Raw genomic sequence first — 22,152 nt, forward strand, 5'->3', positions numbered from 1 at the left:
CCTTGAGATCGTTGTCTTTGGTGTGGAGGACATTACTGATGGGCAGCTGGAGCTGCTCTGCTGAAAACGCTGGGACACTTAAGGCTTGTTGTTTGGACTGCTGTGAAGCCTCTGTTGGGCCAAGGGTCACCGATGCTTTGGTACGACTACCAGCTCCTCACACCCCACCACCCCAGTGATGCCAGAGGATCCCCCCACACCCCCAGTCTCTCTCCCTCCCCCCCCATCACCCTGCCCGTAGCCCCTTCACCACCTCTGGGGCTTTACGCTCGCTTTCGTCTTCCTTCCAGATTTCGGAAGCTGGAGGGTCTCAGCTTCATCTCTGCAAACTGGATGGAATATTCATGGCCCTTCCAGTGGAACCAGTTAACACCCTGCAAAGACAAAGATGAAGTGTGGGAGGTCACACATACACTTCTTTTCCTGTTGTCAGCCTTTACCGCTCCCGTTTCGGCTTGCAGGCTGTTTTCTAACCCGGGAACAGAGGCACGACAAAGTAGAGCGGCTTTGGGAAGCACAGGGCTCTGGCCGCTAGCACGCACAACCTATACAAGCAAACCCAGAGCTGTCACTCTTTGCCTGGCTTTCACGGCAGGAAGAACATTTTGTTTCACATGTTGAAAACTACAATTGTTCCCTGCACAGTTGGGATATGCCCTTGGAAAATCATTCAAAAACATCAATATTTCAGCAGCTGACAAGCTGACATTCTTGTTTTGTGAGCAACTGCCCATATCTTTCCCTGTGATCCTTTGCTCTGGAGAGTGGGCTTGATTAGTGCTCTGATGTCTGGCTAGCTGAACCACCAGACAGATCCATAATTGCAATCACCCTTCTTCTAATGCATTATGGAAGCCTTCAAACACCAAGCTCACCTGACTGTGGCTGTTGTCACCATATCTGCCCATCAGATTGACTCGGTGACAATTCTTGTACCAGAATGCACCCTTGTATGACAAAGCACAGTTGGTGATGGCAGAATCATTGTCCTTGTCAAAGGTGGAGAAGGACCTTCCGTTATGGTACGTCATGGAGTCACCTGGATGGGGGAGACAAAAGAAAGAGCAAAGTCAGTGGTTTGCCTAGTTTAGATTACATGGAAGTGACCATTCTGCAGAAAATGTTTGTACTGTGCCATGCACCATCTGTAAAGCCTGTCTCTGTATTTAAGTTTTTAAAAATTGACTTGTTTTACTACAGAAGGAAGTATACAATTTTTGTTGTTGGAGGCAATTCAAAGTATTTTTCCAGGTGGTCTGTAATCCCCAACTTATTAAGTGGTTTTTCGTGCAGCTCAATTTCTGCACTTCTTGCTGAGAGATGGATTTTGGCCTTGTACAGAAGGCAGTGTGGACAAACCAAGTCCAAAGGGACCTCCACAAGGAGTGAGTCAAGATCAAAGGAGTCTTCACACTTAGCTGGTCCATGCAGTGAAGCTACCCATCTTCATTGGCTAGAAACACGGACAGGGAGATGTCTGCCTACTGTTGACTTCCCACTCCCAGGGTCTGGGTGCCCCTTTACAGATGGGTGCAATAGTGTATGCCTGAAGCAGAGCTCACATGCATGCCTCAGGATCTGTATTGCTCCATCCATTAATCTTAGACCTGAATGCTTAGGAAGAGGAAGTAGTAGGATTGAATCCTACTAGCTCTAGCAGCTACTACTGCTCTGCATCAGTGTGTTTGCCTTAAATAGACATTAATTCTACTACTGCTGCATATCCTTTGTCTGTATCCCTAACAGCTGTGCATAAAGTTCGTGTGATGGTCATAGGGCAGAGTCCGTACACACACACATCTCTGTGGTCTGTTTTATGCACTTGCAGCATGAAAAGTACCTCTTTTTAGGACATCCTGTGGAGCTGGATTTACCTCTTAATCCTCTGAAGCCCTGAAGAGGACTCAATAAGGGCTGCAGGGTTTGCCCCAGTATGATTACAAAAGACAGATGATTTGTTCAACAAAATTACAAACCCTGTTATAGCAGGGCTCTGCTGCATATTTCACTGACAAGAGATGAGGCTGTGCCAAGCTATTATTAGCTGTATAAATGACTGTCAAGCGTTGGCCAAATGAGATATGTGGCTGTTTAATATACTTGTTTATATTCTGTCATAAGCACGCTATAAAATGTGGCACCTAAATGACTGGAGGATTTAAAACGGAAACATAAAATATATTGGTATGTTCGTATTTTCAAACACCTGACATACAAAAGGCACCTGCTGTGATGATGATCTACAACATTCACACACTGTTACCTTGAGCCAACTGGGAGGAAATTGCAAATCGGAAGAAAAAATATTATTTCATCTCACCTGCTGTGCCACTGTACCCATCCACTCTTAGCCGGTATCTGCTCTTCGCGTCTCCAACACTGAACCTGTCGTAGACAGCATAAGCTGTCTCACCTTTGTCCCGCAGATCCACGCGCAGCTCGTACTGGCCCTGAGAAGTGATTTTGTGGAGGTTCTCCAGACCTGTGGAAATAAATGAATAGTCCGTTTGTCTCCCCATGTTTATTTGTCTACCATCATGTTATCCCATAAAGGAGGTCATACTGGCCTGTATAGATACACCAGGGCATAAACACTGGTGAGGGAAGTGAGCTATTTCAGCTGTAGGGTGATGTTATCACAAAAACAAATAGATAAAAACAGACTGATTGAGAGACCTCTTCCCTTCAAATCACAGTAACAGCTAGTCCTTTGGGAAAAGTAATCAAAGTTGTGCTGTGTGATCATCACTGTCTCTCATTTACAATCAAATAAAATGTAGTGCAATCTTTGAAAATTTGCTTTTTACTTCTATTTTCTCCACTTTGCTTTTGTTTCTGGGGATGTCCTGGGAGTACAGGAAGAAGGAGGTTTGCAGTTGCTTCTCAGGTTACCTCCTGACTTCTTACAGAGCACCAGCGAGCATGGGTTTGATACGTTCAGTGACCCAAGAAGCATGACATCCATGAACTGCGACTGGAGGGACTGGCTTGGACCTGGCAATTTCAATCTCCCTCGCAGCATGCTGTCCCTAGCCTCCTTTGCGCAGATTATGTTCCCATTTACAAATACTCTTGCCAACTAAATGGAGGCTTCAAAGCGGCTCCTAATCTTTTGGGCTTTGTGTTTTCTTTAAAAAAAAAAAACAAATTCTTGACGTTTACCTATCCAGAATTCATCTTTAGGATCTCCAAAACCAGCCACATAAGTCTTCCAGTTCTTGTAGAAATCTTCCTTTCCATTTTGACGCCTCAGGAACACCTGCAAACACCACATGCAAGAAGTGTTATCAACAGACTGCCTTCGACAGAAAGGGCACTAGCACTGTGGCTTTCACAAATGCAGAGGTTGGCATTGCTGTTCCCCTGCCCTTACCACCCAAAGCAGCAATCTCACTGCAGTTACTGAATTGTACCAAGTCTGTTGAATGCTCCTTGTGCTTTTTTAAGTCTCTAGTTTATCTACGGTGTTCCCAGGCTCCCCTGAGTGACGTGGCCTTATAGTTTCTGCTCTCTGCTTTTTTAACAGCCCCTTGCAGTTCTGTATTTCTCAACCAAGACTTTCTACATCCTCTAGTCTCCTAGCCATGCATTTCTCCAGCTCCTTCTTTCTTTCTGTGCCCTGGGTACCTCTGATATGTTCAGATTTGAAGACATCAGTACAGAGAGGTGGCATTTTTATTGCCGTTCATTTGTTGTCTGGGTGGGGTGTGTCCCTTGTATAATGGCCTGGGAAGCCTGGACAGCCACCACGCCTTGTGGCTGCTGAATAAACGCCTTCTCTGGCCTGTGCTTCAACCTCCTTCACTATCTCTCATTCAAATAGAGTCAGTCTGCCTTCCTCTCACCTAATTAGCTATTTAGAAGGTATGTATCTGATCTAAGATGGTGATTTCAGCAACCCACAGCCAGTGGAGAGAGATCAGTGCTTTTCCTAGGTGCTGAAACTGCTGATGTGACCCATCCGTTGGAGACACTTCTCTCTCCTCCCACTACAGAAAGAGCTGGTAACCTGGTTCTAGACACCTAGGTGTCCCACCCGAGATAAAATTCCCCAAATTTATAGACAAGTCAGGCCTACTCTGATAACAGAGCACTATGAGGGATGCCATATATGATCAGGGACGGGATCTGCTACCCCTGCTCTTAGCACAGGCAGATGAGCGTGAGGGTGGTGTGGGCCCTCTCCCTCTTACTCACAATCCATCCGCCCCCGTCCTCGCCCATGTCACAGAAGACTTGCAGAGGCTGAGCCTTGTCCCCATTCAGGTAAACTGTGTAGAGCCCAGAGGTGGTTTCTCCATTCAGGAGAGCCTGGGAGCAGTCTTTAGGGTACGGATAGAGAAGACCAGCTGCACACACAAAAAAAGAGAAAGCAGTCCTTAAGGAATCAGCAATTATAAGGAACTTGTTGAATACAGATGGTTCTTGAAAATCTGTTGTGGATCGATGGCACAGCCAGGTACAAAGCCCAGGAACAGGCTTGTAATTGCTATCTTACATAAAAAAGATTCACAGTAAACAGCAGATAATGTAAATTTTTCTCTTGAATATGCTTTTGCACATCTGTCTACACTTTTGGAAGTGCAGTGAATGCCAGATAACCACTCCCTGCTATGATGGGAGTGCATCCTCCAGCTAAACATTTAAATGGCATGAGCTGTGTTTACAGCAACTTTTGGGTAAAACCAAATCTACTAATCTCTGATTATGTGACAGAAAAAGGAGGGGGAAATACAAAGACAGGACTACAACCAAAATAAATAAAAACTGGGAATATTTTGCTAGCAAGTACATTAAATATGTTATAAAACTAGGTTTTTAAAAAACAAAGCAAACAATAACAGTTGAAACTACAGGGAAATGTCATTAAGCATTTCTTTCTGACAAGCTAATAGCATTGTTGCAGTCAGAACAATTTCTAACCCCCAAAAAAGCTTTTCTTTTTTTCTTTTTAAATTCACTTAGGCCATTAACTTTTCTTAAGTGATGTTCAGGTTTGTCCATAGGAGAGTTTTTAACTGTGGCTGCTCACAGAGTGGCTGTTGCTCCCTTTCCAGTGTGTTGCACAACCCTGCCTGTGCCTCAGCTACAGAGAATTTGCACCAGCTTTGGGATTTGGAGAAAAGCAGCTGTCTGCAGGGAGCTACTTCAATATTTCCCGCTCACTAATCAGCACACAAATGTATGTTTAGAGTTAAGGCCAGGCTTAAGCATCTGCCTGAACGAGGCTGACATTGTGTTCGTATTGGCGAAGGCACCCCCATTTGGTCCCTGCTTATGGTCAATTTGCCAAATGTCACTCAAATACACCCAGATTTCATTCTTCTCCTATTTCTGGCTGTGGATTGTCGCCTGTTGGTGGAGTTCACACTGCTCCACACAAGGACTGAGCAGACTCGGGGCTATGTGACTTTTATTAGCACTTCTGTGAGTCCTTGGGCTGAAGTTGGCACAAGCGGCAGAAGGAAGAATGGAAATGGCTGAAGGTCCTACTGGGTCTGAAAGGCTTGAAACCGCGAAAAGTGAGACAAATGACAGGCAAGGTTTCACAGTTAATACTGAACAACTTTTTGTTTTTAATGTCAGCTGTGAAGTGACCTTCAGAGAACCCAATCTATTCTTGTATTCAGCTCACTGGAGAGCTGTCCTGTTCGAGCTGGAACAGACATGCTGTCTGTTCGGCTTTGAGAAAACCAATCTCAGAAAGAGGACAAAAAAACCTGCCCAGAAATTCCTCTCCTCGGACCACTGAACTGATTTGTGTGTGTGTGTGTGTCTGTGTGGTTTTCTTCATTTCAACTTAAAATGCTGATTGGTTTTAACAGCTTGCTATGCATCAAATACAGAGGTAAATCAGGGTGTCAGTTTGGATTTTAAAGAGTAATGTCCTTTTTGATATTTTACATGGGAAAGGCAGGATGTTTCATCAGAGAGAGGACTATAGAAGTGATGTGGATGGATATAAAGAAAAGAATTTCATCTTGCCAGTCCGGGTGAAACAGGTGACACTACAGCTCAGGGGGAACAGGGACTTTTGCACCGACACTACGAGCAAATGAAGTGCATACTGACAATTGGATTAAAAATCTTCTATGAGGTCTGTGTCTGCTTATTCCAGAGCTCAGTGCTGTCTTGAGAGCAGTAACTTATACGTTATTTCAGCTGTGCATGCGTTCTAAGGTCCTTACTTGTGGTGAAAATAGTCTGGATCATTTTGCTCTTCAGGGATCTGTTCAGCGCCTGGAGTTTCACCGTGTACTGGGTAGATGGGCTCAGCTCTGTCAGGCTGTAGGAAGTTGTCTCGGGGTTTAGGATGACTTCCTATGGGGAGGAGAAATAATACAGGGAAATCTCGGTGAGACGATCATAATGACCGGAACTGCTACATATTTTAGTTTGTCACATTATTTTTTTGTGGTAATTATTTACGGTATTTTTAAACATTTAAATTATTTAATAAAAAACTTCTATTCCTCTAAGATTTTTATCAAGCTAACTTTCTTTAGAAGTTCAAGAAAAGTTGTCTGGAAATGAATGTTTACCATCATAATGTATAAGCTGTGTGGTTTAAAAGCAAGTCAGCATAAATGTTTATATGCCTTGAACGTACACATTGTATAGATGTCTCTGTGAAGGTCATAAAAAATTGAGAAGAATCATCCTTTAGGACAAGGAAATATCATACTCCAGTCTTCAAAGGCTGATTTTTTGTAACTTCAAAAGACTGAATATTCAGTATGCTTAGGGAATTTGCCTTCTTGAAAATCAGAACCCTTTCTGATGTACCAGGCTGGGCATCCAAAATTATCTGCCATTTTTGCTGGGATTCACCTCATTCACATTTAAGCATCTAGTGTAATCCAGTTATGTAGGAACATAATAAAATTATTGGAGAGCAAGAGGCACTTTCAAAGGCAATTCATCCTGCTTTAGACACCTCACTTGCACAGGGATAAATTCTCCTGAATTTAGAAAGCAGAATCCCATTCTTTGGGGTGTGTGAGTTTATTCCATGATACAGGTTTGGAACGAGGGAAAATGGTTGCTTGTGCTTTTATCCACATTGTGGAGAGATGACTGTCAAAATTAAGGCTACAATTGAGTTTCTGTTTCAGGATATAATATTGGAAAGCACTTAAGCAGGTTTTAAATGCATTTGTGTTCAAGCTAGCACTGAAAGAGGTACTCAGTATTTTACTGTATTTAACTTAAGGCACATGATTACGTTCCATTGCTGGACACTTCAGAGCATCTCTACTGCCCAGTTTTGAGGCACAGCCCTTCTGGTTTGGTTACAAGTGCTATACCTTGACTCTGCCATCAATGGACTCATAGATCAGGAGATAACCAGTGACAGGAGCACGTGGAGGCCTCCAAGTTATCACAGCTGTTTCTGACTGAACCTCAGTGGCACTTAAATCTCTTGGAGCATCCAGTCCTGAAGGAGACAACAGATCAATTACAATCACATCTACACGGAGTTTAGTACACAGGCTACCTTATGGGCCGTATATTAAAACTGGCCAGGAAAGCAAAATTTTTCTCCCCAGAAATTTGAAATTAAAAAATATTTTAACCTAAATTTTGTGATTAGAAAGTAATTTTCCCATTGGAAGTTTTAAAATAAAGGTATTTATTTTGTCTAAGTTAAGATATTGGATTGTCTCAGGCACGTTAGTTTATAAGCAGTTGCATTGAAATGTCTTTTGAAACAAAATTGTGCCTTTCGTTATTTCACACAAGAAGACAGATCAGTATTTACGTATTCCCAGGAAGAAAAACTTTGGATGCCTCTTTTGAACAAGAAAACTTTTCATACTTGGTCTGGCTACAGCTTTCTTTCTCCACTGTAATTATAACACTGAATTTGTATGGCTCAGCTCTTGGCTCTCTAGTTATCGCCCTGGGACAAGTCAAGTAAGAGTCAGGAAAACGAGAAACGTTCATGATTTCATTGATGTTCATGGAAAGCCATAAGTATGACACCAACCGGATACCTTCAGCATTGGTACCCCAACATCAGCCCCCAGAGAAGAGCTCCTGCTCCTGCTTTGTGTGAGAATCTGTAGAATTGGTGACAGAAAACCACCTTCTGGATCAGTCACACTAGCCTTCCACCAGAGAAAATTTGGTGCAAATACTGTCAAAATATAGGTTTCTAGTAAAAAAAGCATAATATGCTGGCTGACTTTACAATATTAGAGAAATGTAAGCCAGGTGGGACTAGAAGAGATGGCAGCTTTCCCTGCAGTGAGGTGGGACACAGCACCTGTAGTAAACTGGGTGGAGAGGGTCTCACTCTTCTGCATGTCCTTCAGCGCATGGACACTCAGCGTATACTCAGTTGCAGGTCGAAGGCCCTTCAGGTCATACTCCACAGTGTTTCCTGATACCATCTGAGTAATTTCTGGTTCTAAGAAGAAAACACAGAAGAGAACAGGTCCTGGCATTATTCAGACGTGTCATGATGTACTCAACGCCATGCTCCACTCAGTGATTTTTTTTTTTTTTTTTTTTACTAGCTGGGAGCAAGCGCAAAATAGTAAAAGCCCAGAGCCCATCTCTCTGCTTACACCTATGCTGAATCTGAATTAACATCAGAGTCCTTTGACTAAAAGTATTAGCACTCTCTAGTGTTCATATGAATTATAACACCATCTGTTCTTTTCAAGAATATCAGTTATCTCTATTCATGTCTGAATTGGGAATGCTTAACTAAAATGATAATTTTTAAAATGCTTCCAGCGAGGCATCTCCTTCAGATAACAGCCCCCTGGAATCATATTGCTGCACCCATTTCTCAGCATCTCTCGAGAGCCGTAACACTGTCAGCTCCCTGACCCATCACTAACTCTTCTTACCATCCTCAGAAGCATAGGAGACAACGTAATTATCCACAGCAGCAATTGCTGGCTGCCAGGTTGCCAGAGCCTCAGAGTCTGTGATGTTCACCACTACTAGGCCTGATGGGCTGTCCAGAGCTGAAAGATAGAGAATAACAGATTGAAGGATTTTGACAAACATTCTCGGCTCTGTGCAATGCTCCGTTGTAAATATATGATACAAAATGCGCAAACACTGCTGCTTGGTGCAGCTTTTATGGTTGCCTTTGGAATAGTGGAGCTCTGCAGAAAAGACGTCAGTGCCTATAAAGAGACATCAAATGCCTCCACTTGAAAGAGAGGTCAATATGTGAAAAGATTAAACTCTGGGAACAGACATAACTAACTATGTTCTCAGATCAGTCCTGATATCATCAATCTTAACAGCTCTGTCAGAGCTGACATATTTCTCTCAACACCCTCAAATCTGGACTGGTTTTGGAGCAAACTCAGGAGACAGAGCTGGGAAAAATAACTACTGTGGTGGCAACTGATAGCCACTGTGACCTTCCACCAGCTTGCCCTGCATGTTTAAAAATAAACCTATCAAATAGGCAGCCAACCACCCAAAATTCCCACATGTCCTGCCTTGCTTCCTCATGGGACTCTATGTTGCACATAGTTTTATGTTCTCCCTGAACAGGGATAGATATCTGCCTCCAGTACATCTGGAATGGGCTATAAATTTCATGTTATTGTCCAATACTCATCATCTTGTTCCTTGCCTCAGTTCTCTGAATACTTGTTAGCCCCCCAAAAAAGAATGAATTAATAAGACTGCAGGGTGGGGTCAGCAGGAGCATAGTGGACCCTCGTTTCCTGCAGGGATATTTAAAGCTGTATTGAAGAAAAACCAGGAGAGAGAGTGTTTTTATGCTTAGAACACAGTCTGGAACCTGGGAGATGTGGAGTTTGAGTCCACAACAGAAACTGGTCTGAACTGCTCAGCTGAGCTGGCCCTTTGCTCTCTCATCTGTAAAATGGTATTGATTAAACTTCTGGTTTTTTCTGATGTATTAGGACTGTAAATACATGAATTGTCTCTGTCTCACTGCAAGTTGGTTCAGCACTAAATAAATGGGAGCCTGACCAAACTAACAAGTTCTGTACTCATCTGAAATACAAAGACACAAAGAAAGAGTGCGCAAAAAACTTCCTACAGTTTGTGCAGACAGAAAAATGGTGTCTCAGTGGGTCTGCAGCTCCAGTTCCTGAGTCTCTCCTAGAGCACAGACAATGCATTTGAGAACCTGCTATTTCCTCTTTATATATTACCTGTTTTCAGAGTGCCAGAGACGGGTTCACTTTCTTCAAAGCCTTTCACAGAGATGATACTAACATTGTAGTCTACACCTGGGACTAACTTCACCAACTTGGTCCTTGTCTTGCTTCCATCGACTGTAACAACATTTGGAGTACCTAAGATGAAGCCAAATGCCAAGGGATTAGCAACATGATACTCCAGTAAATGCTTGAAGGATGTGTTTCAAATTAAAGACATTATGACCAACATGGATGTACTTGTACAGGAGGAGGTGAATTTTCCCCAGTTAGTTACAATCAACGATGTCAAAGGGCAGCCTCAGGAAAAAATATTGCTGCCATGACACCTAAATCTAAGACATTGGTTTGTATTCATTCCTAGTGGTATGCCAACAGTAAGAAAAAATTAACATTTCTGTTCAGAAAAATATAATTTTACAGATAAGATGTAAGGTGAAAACACAGCATCTCTACATGGAAGTTCATACACCTGTGAGGACAGGGCTTGCAGTTTAGATCTGCTTTGTTTCTGGAAAGGGCTGGAAGTTTCTCCTTCACCCATCTCATTTCAAATAAAGATACAGTACATATTATTTTAGGAGGTGCTGCATGTGTGGCTGAGGACTTAGGACACATACTTGTTTCAAATTCTGGGTTTATTCCAGGAAAGCACTTAGACAAGTGCCTAACTTCATGGTTGTGGATTGCTCCTTTTCTTCTGTGGGATTGCTATATATTTAAAGTTGCATGTGTGCTTACATACTATGTTGTCTAAAGGCCTGTATCTTTACTTGTCTTCATCAATAGCCTGTCTTTTATGGTCCTGACGTCTGTAGTGTTTGCTCTTTAGCTGTTTCCTTTCAGAGATGTCCCTAAGTTATGCTAAAAATCTGTTTAAGTATAGGAAGTTTTTTAAGCTGAACACTAAAACAGAGATATAATGGATGGAATGAAACAACATTGGGGAGTACTAAGAAAAATCGCTGCCTTGGAAAACTATTATAACCGTGAATTACGATTATTATTTCCAAAGGCCATCTTTTCAAATATGCTTAGCTCATAAAGTGCCTACAAAATAATGAGACAGTTTGGAAATAAATCCTTACTTAGGAGGTGAGAACCGAGATTTTTGTGAACGTGGCCCTATTAGGAGTACAACCATTCCAGCATCTAGCTCTGAGCTCCCTTACAAGTCTTGTCCATGGGATGTGGGACACTATGTTCAGACAGAGGTTGGCTACGGGGACCGTCTGTGCACACCCATGTTCCTGGTCAGCAGTTTGAAGAAAAAAGAGATGATCTGTGCAAGATCATCTGGGAGATGCACTGAGAGGTGGATATCAGCACAGCAAATGCTTTCTGCTCTCCCTGTTACCATCCTCCTCCCTGTCCCTCCTCACAGTTACCTCCTGTAACAGGGACATAGGAGATCCGGTAGCTCTCCACGCGGGTGCGAGGGGGTGTCCAGCTGACTGTAGCGGAGTTTTCCGTGATGTCAGAGAAAGAAATTCCCTTGGGAGATCCAACAACTGTCAGTGGAGAATAGAGAACAAACACACCACATAGAAAGAAAAGGTAAATCATTTGTTTATCAGTCCTTAGTGCTGGACACTGATTTGTCTTATTCCTCTGTCCCAAGAGCTGATGCTATCAATATCCTGTCCTAAACAACACTAATGCAGCGAATACCAAACAGTTAATGGTTTTATTATGTACTGACAGCAACAATCTATTTGGTCTAAATTTTCCTTTTTCAGTAACATTACAGTAGTGCATAGCTTAAAAATACCCCAGACATACATCTACATATCATATACACAGAAGTAGCAGAGATTTCAGTGTTATAGAAAAGTATGGAGGAATACTTACAGGAATTCTATTACCCAGGAGTCATTGTATTTATAATTTTTTCTACCCCAGTTTCACTTGGATGATGTTTAGACTTTTCATTGAGTCTCAGAGCCCTATCTGTGACACACAGCAATAGCAGCCCTTAGCAGTGGAGAGATCTCTCTTCCTGAGCATAAAGTTTCTACTATAGGATGCCTAAAAAAGTCCTAGACTCAGTTGCGTGAGTCCATCAAGGGTCCATCCTCTCAAGCATTGACTGCCTGTAACTTCTGTTGGCTTCAAACTAGAAGCAACAAGATTTTCTTCTTGGAATCTCTATCTGAGACCATGATTTTTCTTAGGTATATTCAAGCACATCCATCCAGAGGACATCCAAGTACAACCATCATGAAGAAGGCACTTGTGGTTCCACTGCAGCTATTTGTCATACAGCCCAGCCTTTCCCTGTATAAACCTGAGCACTACATTTGCCCATATAAATTAGGTCAGTAAGCTGGGCAAACAAAGCCCAGGTTTTGCCAAAATGACCCAATCTTAAGATGCATACCAACATGTATCTGAAACATTCCAGTTTAGGACTTAATTAAGCTACTGCAAAACAAGCATGGAAAGGGCTTCTGGAAGGACATGGTAAAGAGACCTGCCACTTCAAAGTTTACATTGAGCATCTCACTTCCGATTTGCTTTTTTGACTGTAACCAAAACAACCCTGACACGTGTTAAAAAAATAAACAGCCCACACAGAGTAGCACAAAGAGGAGAGACATCAAACATCAGTCACATTAAGAGTGGCGGAGACAGGCTGAGGGCAGGGGAAGGGGGGCAAGAGGAGAAAAAAAGTGGCTGTGCTTGAAATAGCTTGGAAAGAACGTGTCTGCGGGAAAGAAATCAGAAAGCTGTTTGTTCTATGTGTCCCCAAAGCTCTAGCAGAAATGCACTAAATCAACTGAAAGGCAAGGAAAGAAAAACAACTGAGCTCTCAAGAGAAATGTAAATTACTTCTCTGGAGCTCACTAGACATGTTGCATTTGTGGGGTTTGCTCACATGGAAAACCCAAAGAAAGAAAGAAAAGAATTAAAGATAACAAAGAAAGCAGGTGGGGTTCGTAAAGCTACATGGCACACGAAGTTGCTACTGATTTAGGTACAGTCTGAAGGAAACAGAAGAGCATAAAGAAAACCTGGGAAAGAGAGAGAAGTGAAAATCACATTGATTTTGCTTCATATTGTAGGTGCCCTTAGTGACTGACGAAAAGTGCTGATGATGACTTTGGAGACCAAAGAGATGGATGAGAACTTGGTTTTCATACACATGGGGAATTCCAGCCTTTCCCAGAAAATAAGGTACCCAATCCATCCCACTTGGACTCTGCTGTGCACACCTCCATGGGCTTTCATGCTTGTTTTCTGTAGCAGGTGAACTCCATAATAAACAGTAGTAAGAAGAGCCTTGACTATGTGAGAGTTCCACATCCCCAACTACCCCAACTGCAGCTACTTTCCTGGGAGCAAACCTGGCAAAGAAAGTATAACGGACCATCAGAGCAAGCATTAATCCTGGAATGAGTCCCAGAAATGTAAGAGAGTGGCACCTTTGAGCACAGGGAAATGAAAAAGGAGCAAATGAAACCATCTTCTTGAGCTACCTGAAAGCCAAAATTAAGCAGGCATAAAAAATGGCCAGCGTGCTTCTGTCTTGTCACTCATAAAAACACTCAGTTCGTCTGTTGGGCAGATACAGGTAATTAGCCCTATCCTCCAGCATCATTCCCCATTAGCTGTATGAGAGATGGAGAACTTTCCTGTGAGGTTGCTAAAGCACCCATGCTACCTGCATAGCTGCTATTCTTTGGGGCTTTTTTGCTAAAAAATTGTTTTTTCATTACTAACAGGCTACAGGAGTATGTTTACTGGCTTTCTTCTCCTAAGAAACAGGAAGCATCAGGTTGCATTTATCATGTATGAAGAGCATGTGAAGTGTTTTGTGATCCTCTCAGATGAAAAATGCTGTCACGGTGTGGCAAAACACCATTAGAAGAAGAGGAAAGTAGCAGCATGAGACCCACACTTCCTACCAAGGATATTAAGTGGCACATAGCCGTGTTGTGGTCCCCTGGTGAGGGCTGAATTGCACCTTAACAGACATTATACAGATTAATTTCCAAAAGACACCGACTGTCCCTCTGGGAGCAGCAGTGGACAAACTCCCTTGTGCCAACTTGATTAGACAGATGCAGATCTGTATGATGCTGCCTTGCACTACAGTGATTTTATAATTAATGTTTGCTATCACAGCAGAATTGATGAGGGTAAAATGACAGACAAATGCAGAGGGTAGGGAGAGTGGGTACCATCACCAACCCAAAGAGGATAACCTTTTAACAACATTATCATCAGCAGTTCTGGGGGAAAACTATTGCTATTCTCTTGTACATACAGGTAAATAACAGAGGAAGAACTGCTTGTGATGGGTGTGGGAAGATTGGACTTTATTGTCAACTCCCATGCCCAGTGGTTTCACACCACATTCCTGGTGTGATGGGAGCAAGGGAGATAATCTCAGCCTCCAGGCAAGTTACCAGCTGCAGGGCCAACACAAGCTACGTGGAGAAAATGGCAAATGCCAGTCCTGTCCTCCTCATCCTTTCCACACCCAAAGCCCATGGCTGTCACTAGATCAATTGCCTTGCTGACTTCTGGAAAGAGAAAGAAGGAAAGGAAACCACAGAGGAGGACAAGGCAATAAAAGGTGAACACTCTAAGATCTTTCCTCCCCCTCTTTCCTCATGGCGGGTGGGTGGTTTGCTGTACAAAAATAAGAGGTCAGACCCTCAGAGAGAATTGCTTGGTGGTGCTCAAACCAGAGTCCCTCAGCTGCACCAATTACACCAGCTGAGGGCCTGATCCCTGAAGACCGCATTTGTGTATACAAGGGTACATGCCCAGGTAGGGAAGGAGGGGGAAGCTGCGAGTGATAAATACAGAGAAGGATTTTCAATCTAGATTACTTTCCTGCCTTCATTTCCATGGTAGTGTTTGGTTTAGGTTTGCTGGTCTGTTTGCTAGCTTTGTTCCAACTGTTATTTTACTCTCTCCCCTACTAAAGCTAAAGACTTTCAAGCTAATTTATTCCTTGCTCACTCGTAACTTGTACACAGGCCAGAATAAAGCAAGGCTGAATATAAGCCTGTCTGAACTGCCCCCTTCAGGGACAGAAATATTTCTTTGCAACCAGACTGGGAATGCTATAAATATACATATGTTTGTCTAATAATCAACCACTAAAAAAGAAATTAGTTAGATGCCTTGGTGGCCCAGCTACCCAATGTGGTGTAACCTGTAGTCCAAGTTATTTAGCTGGATTTTTGTGGCTCTAGCTCTATTATCAATTATCCATGGGCTATTTACATCTGACAAACATCTTTTGGGCTATTGGCTTCAGTAGGTGACATGTGCTAAATCTCTCTGAAAGAACTGAATAAGAATGTAGTCATGAGGAAAATGATAACTCTTAGCGGTTTACCATAAATATCCTGGAAGTCAGTGAAAATGGGGACATGCTGCTAACAAGCACAGTTGACTTTAAACATCCCTCTCCATTACGAGTCAACCCGCATGAGCCTGGAGAAAGGTGGCCTGTGATGGATGTATGTTCTGCTTCATGTAAATGTCTGGGTGAGTGTACGTATGCCCTCGGTGTTTATTCAAGGGATGTGATGGCAATCAGCGGAGCTGGTCAGAAATGTGCCTTTCCATGCTAACAACTGGCACCACAGACATTAAGGTGAATCATGAGGCCATGCTATTTCAGGAAAAGCTGTTCAATACTGAGTTATTGTTGTCTCTTTTCTGTGTGTTGTCTAGAGTACACTGCTACAGCTGGGCAAATAACTCTTTTATGCATTTCTGTTGGCTTCCTCACTGAACTTACCTGTCCCCTTCTCATTCCCCTCCTCCTGGAATTAGGTTGATTTGAAATTACTATGTTTTCATATCAGCAAGCTCAAAATTTTTAAAAGAGTGAATTGGGATCACAGGATATTTCTTCATTTGCTTTAGATTTAAATATGTTTCAAAATGAAACCATGATTTTGGTGGAAAAAAATTGAAAAGCTTCATTCAAAAGTGCCAAAATGAAATGCATCAGATTATGAACCTTTTTTTTTTTTTTAAATTAATCTAAGGAATTCAACCTAAGCCTTGAGAACTTTTTACTTGACAAGTATCTGCATATTTTCATATAAAAATCATAGAAGAAAAAATATTCCAGTTACAAATAGCAAAAACTTTCTCCTTCTCTCTGGCACTGAGAAAATGAAGCTCTGTTCTGGTGGAGATTTTTCAGAAACATATATAGGTTTAGGCTAACTTCAGACAGAAGACATTTCCGGTTATGTTTACAATGTTTCTTCATTAATGTGAGACTATGAAAGGCAAGAACTCCAGCTTTGTGGAATTGGCGTGCTGCAATTGAGGATAAGGCCTTGGTATTTTTAAACCAAAATGGCATGAATTGGCAGTCATACCTGCATCTTTTCTTCTGGATGATTTTACCTGGCTGAGTCACTAATCTACTAATTTACATCACGATTTTTGACACACAAGAATAAGAATATATAGCAACTTCTGCTGAGGGAGTTCAAAGCCTTGATTTTGCAAGAAACTCAAGTTTATTTTGAATTATCGAGCACATATTTCTCCTGGTAAGATCAGTCTAAGTTAATGGTGCTTAGTCCTTTGCTGATCAAGCCATAAATAAACTTCTCAATAGCTCTGGTAAATTCATTTTGTCATACCTCTTTTCTAGAGAGGTAAAATGTTGTGCAGTGGTGATAAGTAATTAGTCGCAGAAAATCACTGAAAAATGCTGGTACAGAGACAATGTTTCTTGGCCCTCAAGCCCAGTGCTTTAATTACTAGACTCCGCTGCCTAATTCCAGATCATGAAAGTAATTAAATAAAACCGTATTAAATAGACAGTGATGAAGCTAAGGAATCTGAGATGATTGATTATAAATAACTACACCACATTGAACCAGTAACTTGGATAAGGGACATGCAGGAGACAGTTCGAACACCTCAGTAACAGCTCAAGCTGGCTATAAAAAGGAGAGATGCTGAAACAAACAGGCATGAACATGTTACACTTTTCCTACTGCAAAGGCAATACCTGTGGTTGCTACCGCATTTACGGGTTGGGAACGTCGTCCACTGCTAATTCCATAGAGCTCAATTTCATATTCAGTACCCTCTTTCAGCCCTGTTATATCCTGGGTGCGCTCATGGCCTGGTACTATTAGTTCCAGTGGATCAGATTTCCTTTTGGTATCCCTGATTTTTAGGACAAAACTGTCGAAAACCCCATCATCTGCAGTCCAGGACAGACGGAAGCCGTCTGGAGTAGCATCTGAAACCAGAAGGTTGTCGACCTCGGGTTCTGCTTCTAAAAAAGGAGAAGATAGCAGTAGGGAAAAGAAATGATTTTTTAATCAGTTCATTAGAGACCTGCCTGAGGTCTGGATAATACACACTGCAAGAATCCAACTACAGTTCAAAGAAAGGGAAACAATCTGCCAGCTATTGAAAAAGAAAAAAAAAAAAAAGACTATTAACATTATATACATACTGAAGAAGATATATGTGAGTGTGTGCAGGCCCATTCAATCTTTCACTCTTTAATAGCAAATCCACTGCATGGACATACACCGTTTGCCTCTGACATGCAAAGTTACACATGCTAACAGTAAGATTCATGTGCATTTCTCCCTTGCTACCTATGTGAAACCTTTATGAGGATAAAAACAAGCTCTTGTTATAGAACTGCAGGCATGCCTGTAATATTGTCAGGTCCCTCTCTGTTAGGAGGACAACATAGAAGCCACTTGAGAGAGTCTTTTTCTTCATGCAAAACCCGTATTTCATGCACTTCTGGCATCTGTGATGCTTCTAATCAGATGAATCCTTTACTTTGATATTAAACAAATGCTGAAGCAGCAAAGGGGAATCATGAAAATTCATACCCCTTAAACAGCATACTCAAATCCAAATGCAAGACCTACTGTCCTTAGTGAAAGAACCCATTCAAGAGAATCCCAGGAGCTGTAAGTTATTAATTACCTGCAAAATATCTTTAGCTCAGTATGGTCAGACATCATTACCTAGAGAAATGCTGCTAGAGTGGTTACTATCTTACAGCATCTCCAATGCACTTAGTTCTTCCACAGAAAGGCATTCCTATTTATTTTCTTGCAAACCTCCAATCAGGTAACCCCCAGCTTTACTACTACATAGACAGCAACATGCAGATGGGACTTGATGGTTATGGGGCTAGAGAATCAGTCTGCAATGATTTTTCAAGAAAGCTCAAGGGCTGCTGGAAAACGGCAGCTATGATGAGGTTGAAAACGTGAGCTAAGGTTTTCTGGAGAGGAATGCCAACTTTATGGGTGGCAATGATCACACTCGATGGTCTTTGGGTGGAACCCACACAGAGAGTGAAAAAAAGAAGACCATGGGCAAGAAATCCATGACTCTTCCTGAAGGTCCTGACAGTTGGTAAGTTGGAGAATGCTGATGTGCCCAGCAGCTGTTAACAAGACCAGCTCCCGCATGCAGCCATTTTTCTTTAATGACTTCAGTTAGAAGTACCTGCATGACCATACCAGAAACTTTCACCCAGCAACCCACGTCATGCGCCTCTACAGGATCCCTCGTAAAGACAAAAGGGAAACATCAAGTTAAAAGGAACAGAATTTCATTGGTGAACCTATCAATCACGAGGAGTTATGTGTAGCCACGATGCAGAAAAGGATGCAAAAGCCAAGGTTTGCTTTGCAAATGGATTGCATGAAACATCTTCCATGTGAGAAGAAAAGCAAGAAAGAAAGGGTGGAAGAGAACGATTTGTTCACATTAAAATACCTGTAACAGCCACAGTGCTTAGGGGCTTTGTTTGGTGCCCCTTGGCAAAACCATAAAGCATAACCTCATAGCCAATGCCAGTAATAAGGCCTTTAAGCTTCAGTTGCCGCTGGGCTCCCGTAAGGAGGAACTCCTGTGGGTCCAGCAGCTTGCCAGAATCCACCACGACTACTAGAAAGTTGTCAAAGGCATTCTCCGATGCCATCCACGACACTGTGAACCCATAAGGGTTAATATCAGAGACAGTTAGGTTTTCCAGTGGGGGCATGGCCTCTGAAAGAAGGGAAGGTGCAAAAACACACAAAAAAAGAAGCGAAAAACATTGCAAATTAGAAAGTGTCACAGATTCCACAAAACATAAATCACATTTTTCCCCGAAGTATGGATTTAATAGAAGTGCATAGCCAGGACCACAAGACTAGGATTTTCAATGGAGCCCCCAGAAGTTAGATGCTCAGTTCTCAATTTTCATCAACGGTGCCTCAGCACCTTATCTCACAAGCTCCATTGAAATTCCTTCCAAGCTCACTGTGTAAACACATTTCTTCTGCTATACATGCACTGTAAGACAGTTATAACCAAAATTGTTTTAGAAATGCTATGCATAAAGCTTTCATTTCCTTTCACTTGTCTCCACCACTGGTGCTTTAGGGACAAGCCTCAACTTTGGCATTTGCAATTCCTGTATTTTGCTTCTTTACCTCTCTACTTCACGTGAATATCTCCAGCTTTTCTTTTCAATGGTGGAGGGGTCAGAGATGCCAGAAGCACTGCCAGAAGCAGAACATTAATCAGTCAGGGTCATAGCCAGTGCAAGTACTAAATACTTGCAAGATTGTTTTTTGTGGGGGATAGGAAAGAAGCCAGAGTTTGCATTGGCTAAGGGCAGGGGCTAATGACTGCAGAACAGAGCAATAATCTGTCCAAAGAGCTTCACAGGCAGCTGCTAGTGTGCTATGTTGACAACTTAAAGAGATTTCAGTGAGGGGTCTTTTTTTTTTTTCACATCATCATGACATTTGTCAAAGTTTAGAGGCTGTGGATCAACTCCTCAAAACTTTTCCACCAAGTCTCTGAAAAAAAAAAAAAGGCCAAATTTTTACAAGATAGTTTCTCAGTGTATTTTGCTCACTCAAAATCTGACAAGTCAAATAGGAAGATCAACTGGCTCTGCTAAGCCCTGGCCTTGATCCTGGATCCCAGGCACTGCTTGTATTTCTCTAAACTATTTGTCAAACCTTGCTTTGTTGGCTAAGGCGCTAACTCATTCGATCTTCCAATCACTCAAATTCCATTCACTTAAGAAAATACCAGTTAGTTAAACACAGAACTTTCTCTGGGAAAGGGTTTTGGGTTTGGTTTTGACATTTCACAACTGCTGAAATTGATGTTCTGCTAGAATTTGGCATAAAAATTCCCTCCTAAAGTTTAATAATTTGGAAGTCCTTATGTTTTGATGTTTACACATTTGGGTGCCAGAGATTCAGTTCCAATTTACTCAATTTGGAGACATTTTTGCAGCTTACTTCTAATCAAGCAATCCCAAAGATTCACATTTTGCCTTGGTCTCTGGGAGCGTGGGTAAACAAATAATGAGCCCAAAATGCTGAAATTATTTTCCTGGGATAGGTGTTGAGTGACACCAACACTCTAAACCCAGGAGGTTTACGTGAACTGCTGGCACATCCTTCTGCTGTGTAGAGAGTGCCACATGTTTACCTAACTGGGAAGCTTCCTCTCAAAATACCAATGTCCATGCTTTATTTTCAAAAAGGAAGCATTCGTGCTTTGGTGGAGCAAAAGAGTAAGGGGTTTGAAAGCAAAAGAGTTGCTCGCTTCTAACTATGTGACTAAATGGCATCAGTGGGCAGGTCAGAGCTGGTGCAAAATGCAACCATTTGCCTTAAGGAAAATGATCATGGACATTGCCTTTCACAGAAACTGACAGCCCAGATGCTGTGAGGGATGCTGCTACTGCAGCTGGTGTTCCCACTGCATGTTAACGAAGTGAGGAGAAAAAGGAAAAGGCTTCAATTTCTCTATTAATCCTATTTAGGGTGTCCATGTGACAAGCCCTAGTAGCACATACTGGCCTCATAATACATAGAAGGTGAACTCTGTAGCATTTGTTTGATCATCTAGGAGGCACGTGATATACAACTGATCCCAGTCAAAATCCAGCCAAAATATTGAGACACAAGGGATGTGTTGAGGGGACATCACAGGACAGGAGGTATTCTAAAATCCAGTCCTCTCTGGATCCTTCAGATGCAACTACTGAGTATTAGGCAAATTTTCCCCCCAAATTTCAGGAGTTAAAAAAGATCATTAGACATGGGAGAAAGACTCCCGAGGGCTCTTAACTCACTTTACACTAGTAAGTGTAAATTTCCTCCAAGAAATTTTTTTAAGGTCAACATGACTGGTGTGACCCATCCTTGCACTAAGTTTGCAAACAAAAACATCGTTGCTGAACAAGATATTCAGTGCTGTAGAGAGTCTTTTTTTTAATCCATGCTGGAATATATATTTTTGTAAGCCAATAAACAGACTCCAAATTTTTAAGCAGGTACCTGTCATGACAAAAGCAGTGAGAGGCTCTGTGTGAACACCTGCACTGGTGGTCCCCTTAATGTTAATGTCATAGCCAGTGTAATCTAGCAGGCCTGAGATGTGAGCGCTGCGAGCACCTCCTGACACTGTAAGCTCCTGGGGTTCATGTGCTGCATAGGAATCTCTAATGTGTATAACAAACTTGGCAAAAGGCCCATCTCTTGTGGTCCATGAGAGGTTGAAGCTGTCGGGGGTAACGTTTGTGAGTGTGAGCGTGCCCAGCTGTGGCTCAGCCTCTGAAGGAGAAAGGAACACAGGTGAAGAGAGAGCGTTACTCCAGGGGGCTGGGGGAATTAGCAGTAGAGGTTTATAGATACTTAAAGATAAGGCTGAATGCTTTAGCCTTGTTTTGCAGTGGTTGAAGAAAAAAAAAAAACAGAGCATTGCAACAGCTATTTTGTAAGAAGCCACTGAAATTAGTGCTGACTCTTAATTTACTTTTTCATTCAATTTTCTTAAAAAAACTCAATTTTCCTAATGAAATGTGGGCCTGATTTACAGAAGCACCAACAGCATACAGCCCTGTGGTAAAACCATATAAATTGCAGGAACTCTGCACTGGGAATTTGATGGGAATACAAACCCACAGCAATTCCAAAGTAGATAAAGTAGGATTCAGCAG

General features: G+C 42.1%; 1 protein-coding gene across 1 annotated transcript in view; it reads right to left on the reverse strand.

The window, feature by feature from the left end:
- Positions 1-197: 197 nt before the first annotated feature.
- The window catches only part of TNC (tenascin C), a 47,806-nt gene continuing 25,851 nt past the window's right edge, over positions 198-22,152 (reverse strand). The window contains exons 12-23 of the mRNA XM_009574670.1: positions 17,167-17,439; positions 11,552-11,674; positions 10,158-10,301; positions 8,862-8,981; positions 8,270-8,413; positions 7,308-7,438; positions 6,189-6,321; positions 4,198-4,349; positions 3,163-3,259; positions 2,321-2,482; positions 876-1,039; positions 198-374 (exon numbers count right to left, since the gene is read on the reverse strand). Coding sequence (XP_009572965.1) covers positions 264-374; positions 876-1,039; positions 2,321-2,482; positions 3,163-3,259; positions 4,198-4,349; positions 6,189-6,321; positions 7,308-7,438; positions 8,270-8,413; positions 8,862-8,981; positions 10,158-10,301; positions 11,552-11,674; positions 17,167-17,439 — 1,754 coding nt within the window. The 3' untranslated portion in view covers positions 198-263. The remainder of the gene's footprint in view (positions 375-875; positions 1,040-2,320; positions 2,483-3,162; positions 3,260-4,197; positions 4,350-6,188; positions 6,322-7,307; positions 7,439-8,269; positions 8,414-8,861; positions 8,982-10,157; positions 10,302-11,551; positions 11,675-17,166; positions 17,440-22,152) is intronic.

This window comes from Fulmarus glacialis, unplaced genomic scaffold (genome assembly GCF_000690835.1).
Source record: "Fulmarus glacialis isolate BGI_N327 unplaced genomic scaffold, ASM69083v1 scaffold8143, whole genome shotgun sequence".
In the NCBI taxonomy this organism is placed as follows: domain Eukaryota; kingdom Metazoa; phylum Chordata; class Aves; order Procellariiformes; family Procellariidae; genus Fulmarus; species Fulmarus glacialis.